The 11,711-nt window shown below is 37.7% G+C and overlaps 2 protein-coding genes across 4 annotated transcripts; one reads left to right on the top strand and one right to left on the bottom strand.

The window, feature by feature from the left end:
* LOC109706481 lies at positions 658–7,063 on the top strand. 3 transcript variants are annotated; one of them, XM_020227317.1, is made up of 9 exons: positions 658–772; positions 882–998; positions 1,722–1,801; positions 1,967–2,403; positions 2,616–2,791; positions 3,864–3,949; positions 4,583–4,716; positions 5,781–6,083; positions 6,230–7,049. In XM_020227317.1, the coding sequence occupies exons 2-9, from the start codon at positions 888–890 to the stop codon at positions 6,421–6,423; spliced, it is 1,521 nt and encodes a 506-aa protein (XP_020082906.1). In that variant the 5' UTR covers positions 658–772; positions 882–887; the 3' UTR covers positions 6,424–7,049. The 3 variants fall into 3 exon arrangements, with proteins under 3 accessions (XP_020082906.1, XP_020082907.1, XP_020082908.1); XM_020227318.1 differs by having other exon boundaries at positions 675–772; positions 863–998; XM_020227319.1 differs by lacking the exons at positions 658–772; positions 1,722–1,801 and having other exon boundaries at positions 932–998; positions 6,230–7,063.
* On the bottom strand, positions 7,494–10,872 carry LOC109706482 (chromatin remodeling protein EBS-like). Its single transcript, XM_020227321.1, has 5 exons — positions 10,574–10,872; positions 10,106–10,448; positions 9,941–10,009; positions 8,517–8,655; positions 7,494–7,870 (listed from the first exon to the last, which is right to left on the bottom strand). Exons 1-5 carry the CDS (start codon positions 10,644–10,646, stop codon positions 7,844–7,846), a joined length of 651 nt encoding a protein of 216 aa, XP_020082910.1. The 5' UTR covers positions 10,647–10,872; the 3' UTR covers positions 7,494–7,843.

Here is an 11,711-nt window from a genome sequence, read left to right as displayed (position 1 = left end):
CAACTTAGTCATTTTTGGCTAAGTTGGAGGTATTTGTATTGGACATGGTGAATCATTCACCGTGTCCAATACAAAAACCTTGTATTGAACACGGTGAATGGTTCACCGTGTTCAACTTAAACACATGGCCCAGCCCCGCCCGCGTAGCCCTGACGTGGCGCTTGCGTGGCGGGGCCAGGGCTATTTTTGCAAATAAAATTTTGACAGGACTAATTTTAAAAATAAAATTTATCAGGGGGCTATTTGCAAAAAAAGCCCAACTAAAAATATTGAAATAAAATATCCGCTACCCGTCGAAATCCGATACCTAATCGGGTTTGGTAGGAGCCGAAACCCAAAAACCCGACTCTTCGAAGGCGCATTATCCTTCCCCGCGCCCTCGCGTGCGGGAACGCAAGGAACGCGAAAACACGACGATGGCTTCGTCCCCTTCCCTCGGCGACGCTCCACTGAAGGTCGAAAAGGAAGAAGAAAACGATGAGGACAAAGGAAAAGTAGAAGAAGATGATGACGACGATGATGAAGAAGAAGAAGGAGAGCATGGGAAAAACGTTGTCTCCTTCGAGGAGCATCATCCCGCGAAGCCGAGCCGCGGCCCATATAAGCGCCCGCTGGGCCGGTCCGCGCCGGGGCCCACGCTCGCCGTGAACCGCCGCCGCCTCGGCCGCCTCCTCGCGCCCATAACTGGGCCGAGGCGAGCGGCGTCCTGAGCCTCCTCCTCAAGGGGACGCCGCGCGGGAGCTCGCTCCTCGAGGATCGCAGGAACTTTTTGGTAAACCTAAATTGTTTGTGAATTAGGGTTTCTGTGGTTGATGTGATGGTGAGGTTGTGTCGGTTTAGATTTCGCAGTTCAGTGATGTAGATGAGGTGTTTGTTCATAGGTCGCAATGGAAATTCAAAAGCGGCTCGGCCGGGGGAGCAACTATCAGTTGAAGATTAAGAAAATGTATGAGATTTGGATGAGCAAGCTCGCATGGACGAAGAAGTGCTTCAAAAAAGTATTAGTTTTTTTTTTTTTTCAATCTATGTTTTTGTTTTATTTTCATCTCTGTAATATTGGACTGCTTTATCGCATGATCTTCAATTTCAGTTTGCAAAGATGTGAACAAAGTTTTATTGTGGCTTCTAATAGTCAGGAAAAATATTGCTAGTTATTTTCCATGATATTCTCTAGTAAAATTGAATTCTATTAATAACGAACTTATCCTTGAGTTAGTTGTCACACAGTACTTCTTTGCATCTCTTCCTTACTGATGTAAGGGAATTAGGACGATGTAGGAGAGTTATCAATATCCTTTTGAAACTTAGTGTTATGCAATAATATATTTCATGCGATAAATGCTATGCTTACTAACAAATTCTGCATCATTCTACAAAGTATGAAATTTGATGATTGGATTTCTTGGTTGATCTTGTGAATCATGCCTACCTTCTTATGACGCACGTCTTCCTGCCAATCAACTATTGCCATCCTCACGCAATTGTAAAATTATGTAGAATTTGTTTGTAAGCATAGTGTCACTCATTTCTTCCTATGACTGCTTTTTGAGTAGGCACTGTTGTGGGCAAAGTCTTTTTCGTATATTAAGAAGTATAATGTGGAGACCGGAGCCTGAGATCTCACCCTAAATTTTCTTAAACCGGATACATTAACTTATTATTTATATGTTTCTTATTATTTATGTGTTTCATGTCCTTAATCTGTTTTGATGCTTGGACAGAGATGTTTGATTCAGCTGGAGCTAGCTTTTTTTTATCTCTCACAAGGGAATGTTCAAGAGGCACATAATACAACGAAATTGTATGTCTCTTACTGTATTTCAATGATTTCAATCATTTCATGAAGCATGCTGCTGTAACATGTATCACTTTCTCTCTCGTGTTCAAGTAGCGGTTTGAATTTGATCAATATTTGGTCTTGGTAGTACGTATTAGTACAATGGTAAATGAGTGTTCTGTTTTTCAGTCTTGTTCAAGATCGTGAGTGTGCAACTGAGCCAACAGTGAACTTGATACATGGGTTAATACTGTACCATCTATGGTATTCCAGCCTCCCTGAGGATATGCAGATTAAGGGCTTCGATATCCAGACATCCTCAGAGGTGAATCATATGGCCTTTAATGATAGTTATGAAGAAGCTGATATGCTGGAAAGTTCAGAAGATCACGATGCAGTTAACATTGAAGATAATAAATTTTCTTCTCACTGTGCATCAGAGAGCTCAATTGGTAATAACAAGGGTATTTTCATGGATTACAAAAGTGATGCACCGAGGAAGCAATCAAATGTTGCTCGTCCTGCAAATGACTTCTATATAAGTGGATCAGAAATGAATGCAGAGAGAGCTGCCTCTCCAAATCTCCACAGCAACTTCCAGAACACCTCCATTTTTCTTGCCCGTGGTACATTTTACCTTCTCTCTGCTTTCGTTTCTTTTCTGTTCTTTTATTATGTTGTTTAAAATGCTATAATTGTGGCTTTTTTATTTTGTATTTTACCTCATAAAATACTTATTATACTTCTAACTATATCTCATATGTAAGTTAGTTCCTTTGATTTGTGAGTTGAAAGTTACCTTCATTTTGTGCTTATTTTTCTATTGCCTATTTGTAAGGATTGGACAAAACTTTATTGCCAATACAACTGAAGCATCTTGATGGGGACCTAGAGCAATCCATCTATCTGTATAGGAAATTAGCAAATGAGAACTACAAAGATGCCGTCAAACATTTGAGACTTGCTCTTCATTCAACACCGCCAGTAATGGCTGCCTTGTTGCCATTGATACAGGTAACTTTCAATTTTGTCTTCATGCAAGCTGAAGTGTTGTCAAGATTTACAGACAAAATTTTCTTCTGTTATTTCATTTATTTGAGCTGAACATGTTTATTTAAGTGCTTCAAAATTTTCAATTCTATGCATGTAATGTAGAAAATGCAGTAATTGGAATTGGTGTTGCTTGATAGAATTCTTGTTGTTGAAAGGCGTTATGACTGGTGCCACACTCTTGATCGAACAGCTGTTAAGTTAAAATTTGTTTGCTTGGTCTCAAGTATCACTTGGCATAGTTGCAGCAAATTCACATGAAACATTAAAAAGATAACTATTTATTGTAAAAAGTGGCAAGATTTGGGGGTTCTATCCCTTGTGTCGAGCCCTTTCATGAGTCAATATGTTTTTGCATGCACAGAGTGGGTTTGTACAATAGTTTGCATGACAATCCATGGGATAATAGATGATACTTATTCTCATGGAGTTCAACTGATGGAACTCATGATGAAATCTACTCATGATGCAATTGGCTCTTTCAATATTTTCGGAGTTAAAGCATGATTCGTTACTCATCTAAATTCGAGCATGAGGAATAATAATAAGTTGATTCAACACTCTGTTAACTCTTTGTTCTCTTCTTTTCTGGCATTCACTCTCATCTTGTCGCACATTCTACTTATGATGTTTTACTTAACGTCTTAACATTTTCTGCATGACTATCTTGACCATAACAAAAGATCTGCACTTGGTTCTTAGAGATATGTGTAACTTATTGTCCATGGCATATCAGCAGCAATTGGACCAGCAATAGCTGTGATATCAAACTGTTCAGTAACAAACAAAACTGCATGAAATTACACAAAAGTGACAACTTCTTAAATAAATAGCCGCCAAAAGCTAAAGAGATACTAAACGCTAATGTTAGAATAATGGGGTAGGTTGGTTTATTCAACAGCTAAAAGGCATGTACATTTATTCTGTGATTTTGTTATTATTTTATGTCTCAGAATTTATAGCTTCTCTTGTGCACCCTGCAGTTACTGTTTTTTCTATTTTCTCTTCATGCTATCTGAGTTTGTGTTCTGGCCAGCTTCTGCTGCTGGGTGACCGCGTGGAAGAAGCACTAGCAGAGCTTGAAAATTCCTGCCTTAGTTCTACTGCAGCAATTTCTTTCAGGTTCTTAGACAATCCCTATCCGTATGCTCATCATGCTTGCTTTAGAAAGAAACTCGATTTGCCTCTGTAAGAAATATCCATTTATTGTCAATAGAAATGCTTCCTAAGGTCTTGAATTTTGAGGCCATAATGAACCCTAATGACTCTTCGATTTCATCATGTGAAACTGTACCATGTGCTTTGCACGTTTGTAACTAAATATGTAGGAAGGGGGAGCGGCGAGCAAAGTGGAATTTTCTTAAGGTTAGAAACTTTGGAGAAGGCAGGATTCTGTAAAGAAGGGGCTCTATATGGGAAGTGCACATCTAATGCAAAATCATGAAATAAGAACAAAATCAAGTGGATCCCATATGTTGAAATCAAAATATCAAAGAGTCAGGAAGTGTAAAAGTTATAAGCCAAACTATTTTAATAGTATGGAGAGTCAGAGTGGATGGAGCTTCTGTACTGAAAGAATAAATTTCAGCCTTGTTGTCTTGGAAATGCTGCTATTGTCTATTATGGTTTTTTTTCTTTTATGTACTTTTTAAGGAGTTCTGAAAGTGTTACAATAGTTTCGTTTGATTGTTTGCAATATAAAGTTCCAATTACTCCTGTTAGAATAGGTTATAATAATAATCATCCATCCTACAGATTAAGGGCTAGGCTACTGGAGTGTTTTTACAGCAATCAAGCCACAACAATTTCTAGTTGCTACGAAGATGCTCTGAAAAGGGATCCCACATGCATATACACATTGGAGAGGCTAATCAAAATGCACAAAACTGGTTTGCCTGAAACCTGGATTTTGATTTTGTACAAGCTTTGCTTATGTTCTTACTTGGTATTAGATTTTTCATTAAGGCTATGTTTGGTTGGGAATTAACATATTTAGGATTTTTTTTTTTTTTAATTCTTACAATAGCTAGTTATTCGGGGAAATATAAGAATAAGTTCAAAATTGTGTTTGGTTAAAGATTCTTTTATTCTTAAGAATAACTGAAACTGTGTTTGGCATTTATCTCAAGAATAGTAGAGAATAATGAAAAAGCTATATATAAACAATGAACTATATATAAACAATGTAAAATAATATATTTTAACATATTATATGTTATAATATATGTTATTTTATTTTATTTATAATAATAATAGTATTACTTCTGACAGTAACAATAATAAATATTATTATTACTATTATTATTATTATAAATATAAAAAAATCTTATTATTATTATTAATTTTTATTTTATTTAGCTAAGTATAAGCATGATTATATATTTATTTTTAGTTAGCTAGATACAACATGAGAATAGTCTTATTCCACTAAAAAGGTGGAATAGTTGTTCCCGGGTTATTTTAGGATTACCTAAAATAACCCGCTTTGACCGGAATAGTTGTTTTGACCAATTTTTTTAAGCGTTTGGCAGAATAGCGGGGATAAATTTTATTGTCCCCCGTTTATTCCCGTACTAAACATAACCTAAGAAGATTCATTTACATACACGAAAGTTATGGTTGTAAATATGATGTCCTACTCTACTTTTCGGCTGTCATATAGTAATCGGTGAGCATGAAACAGAAGAGCTCTGTTCAATGGTGAGCATGAAACAGAAGAGCTCTGTTCAATGGTGTGATGTAATATCATGTTGCTAATCACTAGATTAATCCAGCTTTCAATCATTCTGGGGTTGTGACCTGTGTTTTGCCTTTTGACTGAGTGGAATAACAGGTCTTTCCACTGGTGTGATATTTAGTTGTTTTGTAACAGTTCATTTTAATTCAGTGATTACGTAGTGTAACTATGTTCAAAGAATATTTCCTCACCTTTTTTGGGTGAAAAACCTTTCAGGAAGTTACATCACGATACAACTGATGGAAATGATAGCTCTGCATCTTGATTCTGCTGATGGGAAATCTAACGTATGGGAAGAGTTTGCATCATGTTTCCTAAAACTACTTACTGCTGGAATTTCTGACTATGAAGATTGTATCTCAACGAACATACAGGGAGATTTTACCAACATAACATCATCTAACAAAATACCTAAAGTTTTCACTGTGGGTCGAGCAAAAGAGACATGGAAGGTTCGTTGTAGGTGGTGGGTGAACCGTCATTTCAGTAAGAACGCCTTTTTAGCAGAAATTCAAGCTGGTAAGTTGTTTCTTTTTGGGTATTTTAAGTTGTACCATTTATGAAGCCTCCTTTGTATGTCATTATACTTATCTTTAGGCAGATGTTCAATGTAGAGGATTCGATTGAAAAGTTAATCTAAAACTAACATTGGCTTGGTACATCAGGGGATTGGAAGCTTTTAGCTTCCAAAGCTGCTTGTGCTTCTCATCTATATGGGCCAAAATTTGAGTATGTCAAAGCTGTTTGGAGTAGCCTTGTGAAGGAAGGAGGGGCCGATCTGATTAAATCCCTGCACACACATATCCTAAATACAGTTAAATTACATGAAAATTTGGAAGGTGACAGCTCAAAGAAATGAAGAATTGTGCAAAGGTGGATGAAATTATTTGCTGATGCCACCTGATGAAATATAATTATTATGCAGCAGTATGGGGACCAAGCACTGTTTCTGTGAAGAGTTTCGGGACATAATCGGTCATTGCCGCCTTCACCTGCACCCATCCGAGGCTACTTGTTGCTTTTGTGGTGCAACAACACAAATTCTTATGTTATTATATAATGTGCAATAATCGGGAAAAAAAAGTATATAATGTGCAATTAGTTACCAATCTGGGGAGGCTCTGCAGAAATATGAATTGCAGATGGAAAGCAGAAGAGAATTCTATTAGTTTTTATGCATGTATGTTTGTTATTCTTTCTGATCGGGATTTGAGCGTACAGGCCACAAAACTTAACCAAGAAAAATATCATCAGAATCGTCAGACACAGAATGGAGTTATTCTGATAGAATCATGCCAATGTTGTCAACTTTTTTTAGTAGGATATTAGAACTGTTTCACCATCACTCATCGATAGAACCTTTGCAACAAGTTTCAATTTTTATTTAAATTGTGTACCTCATCAAAACCGTTGCAATGAGTTTCATTTTTCTTCCATATTTTGTTTACCTCAACAATCCAGACACCAGATGAAAGAGTTCCGATATAGATCTTTTATCATTTACATTTACTTTGATGCGTGGACAGTTGAACTTCATTTATACGTGAAAGAACATTCATCTTGTGTTCTAAATGTTATACGCATTAAACACTTGCGAGATATTATTAATCTGAAAAACCTCAGGCCTCTGTATTACAGACTTGCAGTGAAATGTCAAGCTTAGAAGAAACCGATATTGCTTCTGGAAACGAAGTGCTTATAACCTGTCAAATTAGATAAATTTCTTTGACATATAGAAACAAGTTTATTCTTTCTGTTTGAATAAAAAACGGTAAAAAAAAAGAAAAAGAGCTCAGTACATTATCGGGTTGCATATTTTCATCACATGCGGGATATGATACATCAAATTAAATCATACCCACCTGGTAGTCCAGAAATTGTGATCATCAATAGCTGTGTTTCCTATTGTAATGCATAGGCGCAGAGCACTAACAGAGAACAGAGATTAGTAATCAGAACAACTGTCTTACCGTTCGCAAGAATTCTTAACACCTAAACCTTCACACAATGTTTCTAGCGACACCAAGCACATAACATGAACAATGAGCACTTTCGCCAGCCCAACTGAACTAGGAATCAATGCAAAGCAAGACACACCATACAAAAGACCCGAACATTTGAGTTTTACTTCGCCATACAAATGATACTCATTTAAGTTAAAACCAAATTTGATTTCTCAAAAGTCTGTTTTCTACACTGTACAGTCTCATCTAGACAGCATTGAAGAGCTACCTTGGCATAAATAGTGTATCTCCTCGCACGCCCTGTTTGTATCATAACTATCTCTTCCGTCTTTTCGACTCAACCTGCGAAAGAGAAATAAAAAAATACCAAGAAGAGATTATCAATGTAAGTGAGAGGCATTCATGCTTCCGCCGAAAAAAAAAGAAGAAAGAAAGTTACTTGGCAACCTAACTAGCACAATGCTTCTTCTAATAAAGTGGGAAAATTTGTTAGCTGAAACTGCTAAGATAACACTGCTTCACAAAATTTTCTACTCCCTTAATCAGGATAATGAATTATAAACTTGTAAAATTACAGTTACACCTTAGCACAATATATTAGCATGAGATCCTTGGCTTTATACTAGTACTAGTATAGATAAAAGCCTCACAGAGACAGGTTTTTCTTTTTTGTTTTCTTTAGTAGATTTTACCAATAGAAAAATGTAAATAGTAAGTCAAACATACAAAGGGTGAAAGAAAGGAATAGATTATAAAGAAATGCTACTTGTACACCCAAAAGTAGGATGTAAAAATCTTATGGCCACACATTCAAGGGTTTAGAAATCCCTTTTAGGTTTTTAATATTAAAAAAAAAAAGGATTAATAAGACCAGTGAAAAAATATTGGCCCTTGGGTGGGTAGGATCTAAGAATATTCGGCTCGTGAAACAAATTTACACCCACTTTTTGGGTGTACATGTAGCATTACTCTACATTATATTATGTACCTTAGGCTCGGAATTTGGTGAAACAGGAAATGCATTTGAAGGCTTCTTAGCATCATCTTCCGAAGTACAATCTGAGCACAGGAAGTGATCCAATTTTTTGGCCTCTTCAATAGTCATGCCCATACAAGATGGATGAAACCTGCACCAGGAGGTACATTATACATCAACTTGCAGAAGGGGAAAAAAAAGTTTAAGCAGAAACTTAAGAAACAGGTAATATAAAGCATAGATAAGAATATGATGAACCTTTGTTCCAAAGGCATTCAAAAAGGGATGGGGGGATTTAGTAACAGTTTATGTTAAATACATTGCCCAAAAATAGAAATAAGCATACAAAAATGAAAGATTACTGTCACCACGACAGCAGCATTGCCAATTAAATTTAAAAGTAAAACTGCATCAAAAAAAGGAGGGATTTTGCATTCTCAGTAGAACATATTGGAACAAAAACAGTAAGTAGACAGGCATAAGAAAAAAATATGCAAAACAATTCTTCAGTTAATTAGTTCTATCCTAATTATAGCACTCAAACTTGCAATTAGCATCTAGCAAGTAAGGATTGCTAGTCGCTCTCCAGTACTTCATCAGTCCTTATCTCGTCAAAAGCAGCTTATAGTCGTCCAAATTTCACCAGAGAAACAGAACAAGAGCACAATCTTTTATAAATCTTTCCACTGAAATTAAAGATCAGGAAGTAAAAAAGAATAATCAATTCATAAGGCAGAAGCAAAATGAATCCTGCAAACTTTTTGAGGACAACAGTTTACCAGGCTAACTTGAATTAATAGTGGAGAGATTTTTTGGGTAGTAAACAGGTTGGTGTCTTAATTTACAGAATTACAAACAGAAGCATCATGGGACTGACAAAAAAAAAATTGTGATTCATTAATCACGTCTTGCATATCAGTGTATCGAGTGTATCGAGACCCTAAGAATCAGGAAAGCAAGCAACATCATCAGCACAGTAACAGTTCCAGTCCGGACATAACAACATCGACAATATCAAAAAGCAGGATTCCAGAATGCTTTAGAGAAGCACATGCACCATAGGGGGAAAAAAAAGGACTAAGAGAAAAGAAAAGAAATACATTTCAGTATTCAAGAGAACACAATCCTTGCGGCGAGCACTCGGGAAATTGTTGCATCAATCTAAAATGGAATGAACTAATAAATTAAACGCATGAAAGAGAGGTCAAATGATATGTTTAAGAAAGGTATAATCAATCTTCTGGCAACTAAAAAGAAACAGTGCATGCCATTACAACAACAGCTCCGTTGCTGTAAAGAGTGGGAGCAAACAATCCGAATTTTACATTGCAAGCAGCAATGCAATTAAAGCGGTCGTTGCTATGGATAGCATCAACTACAAGTTAAATTATTCCAATCATCTAAAAAAGGTAACAGAGACATCAAAGAAGATTTACCAGTCCTTGCATCCCTCACACTGCACCATGAGGTCATCCGGATTATAGGGCATCTCACACTTACAGTACCTTCACCATCAAAACAACATCCGAACATAAGATAGCATCGAAACTCTAAAACACGAAACACTCAAGTTAAAGAAGAAGAGAGATAGAGAATCATACACCGCGACCCGATCAGGAGTGAATCCGCCGGTGGCGGCCTTGTACTCGAAGCGGCAGAAGTAGTCCTCGGCCCCGACGTTCTCGAGCTTGGTGTAGTTCTTGAAGGAGTGGACCGTGCACTTGCCCTCGATGGTGTGCGCGCTCTGCACGTCGTAGTGGTCCGACAAGAAGAGCTCCTTGGCGCCGTGGAACTGCCGCCGGCCCCCGATCGACTCCTCGGGGCGATAATACCAGCGCACGCGCACCCGCACATTGTTCCGGTGATCCGCCTCGATCTTCTCCACCCGCGCAACGTACGGGGGCTTCTCCGAGTCGGATGGGCGCATCAGGACACAATCCCCCACTAGAAAACACCCCCACCACCCCCACCCAAAAAAACGCACCAAAAAGCTCGGTTTCTTCGTCTAATGTTGCATCTACGATCAAATATACGTGAAAGGAGGTAGATGACGAGGGATCTAGTAGTACCTTTGACGATCTTGTTGGTTCCCTTGATGGTGTAGGAATCGAGGTCTCTTTTCCCAGGCTTGGTCTTCGCCATCGCCTAGCTCTCACGATCGCCTTCTCAGCTCAGCTCCGACTATGTAGGGTTTGTAGGAATGATGGGTGGGGGAGGTAGTGAGGTTTGTGGCAGTGAGAGAGGGAGTGAGGTGTAAGAGGTTAGAAACCCTAGGGTGAAGAGAGAAAGAGGAGGAGGAGGAGGAGGATGGGAACCCTAGAAGAGAGAGGAGAGAGGGGAGAGGGGAGAGGAGAGAGTGAGGGGGGCGAGAGGTTGGCTACTTAGCTTCCGACAAGCTGGGCCAGGAGGTAGGATGGGTGAGCCCGGTCCACCACGTCATCAGTGAACAGGTCTAGCCAACAGTTTTTAGTTTTTGGTCCCGTTTGGAGGGAGTTGGGATGCTCTTTATCATTTATTACGGGGGAAACGGAACGGGAAACGAGTGGGGGACACGACGATACACACCGTGGTACCAAAATCGCGCTGGTCCGTTTCTTCTTTGTGATTACGACCCGTTCCCGGCCTTTCCGGGTTTCGTGATGGATCCCGTTCGAGACTCTGCTGCTTGATTTGCCTGGACCTCGTCTGATCGATCCGCACTACCGAGTCTCACATTTCCATTTCCGGCGCTCACATAAGCAGTGATTATAAATGCTGTATCCATGATTATTTTACATGCATCTTAAATAAAACCAACCATTAGTTAGATTACCGGCTGTTATTCAATCTGAGACTGCGTTTGATTCGGACATAAATAAGAACTGCTTACTTCAAATATAGGTATAAGTTTAGGTATAAGTAGAAACTAAAGTAATTTTACATTTGGGTGAAAATTAGGTTGTTCATAAGAATAAGATAAATAATATTTCGACGGTTAGCTTGGAATAACAAAAATAAGAATTATAATTTTAAATTAAAATTATTTTATCTAATTAATTAACATCAATATATTACTTAAAAATAAATTAATAAATTAATAAATTTATTAGCTATAAATATGGTGTAAAATAGTAAAAATATATTAATTAATTAATTATAAAAAATAATTTAATTTTTTAATTAGTTAGTAAATTATTTTAGTTAGATAACTAATAAAAAATTAATTAG

Source organism: Ananas comosus, linkage group 2, assembly GCF_001540865.1.
Source record: "Ananas comosus cultivar F153 linkage group 2, ASM154086v1, whole genome shotgun sequence".
In the NCBI taxonomy this organism is placed as follows: domain Eukaryota; kingdom Viridiplantae; phylum Streptophyta; class Magnoliopsida; order Poales; family Bromeliaceae; genus Ananas; species Ananas comosus.
This window is presented reverse-complemented; position numbering and strand designations above follow the sequence as displayed.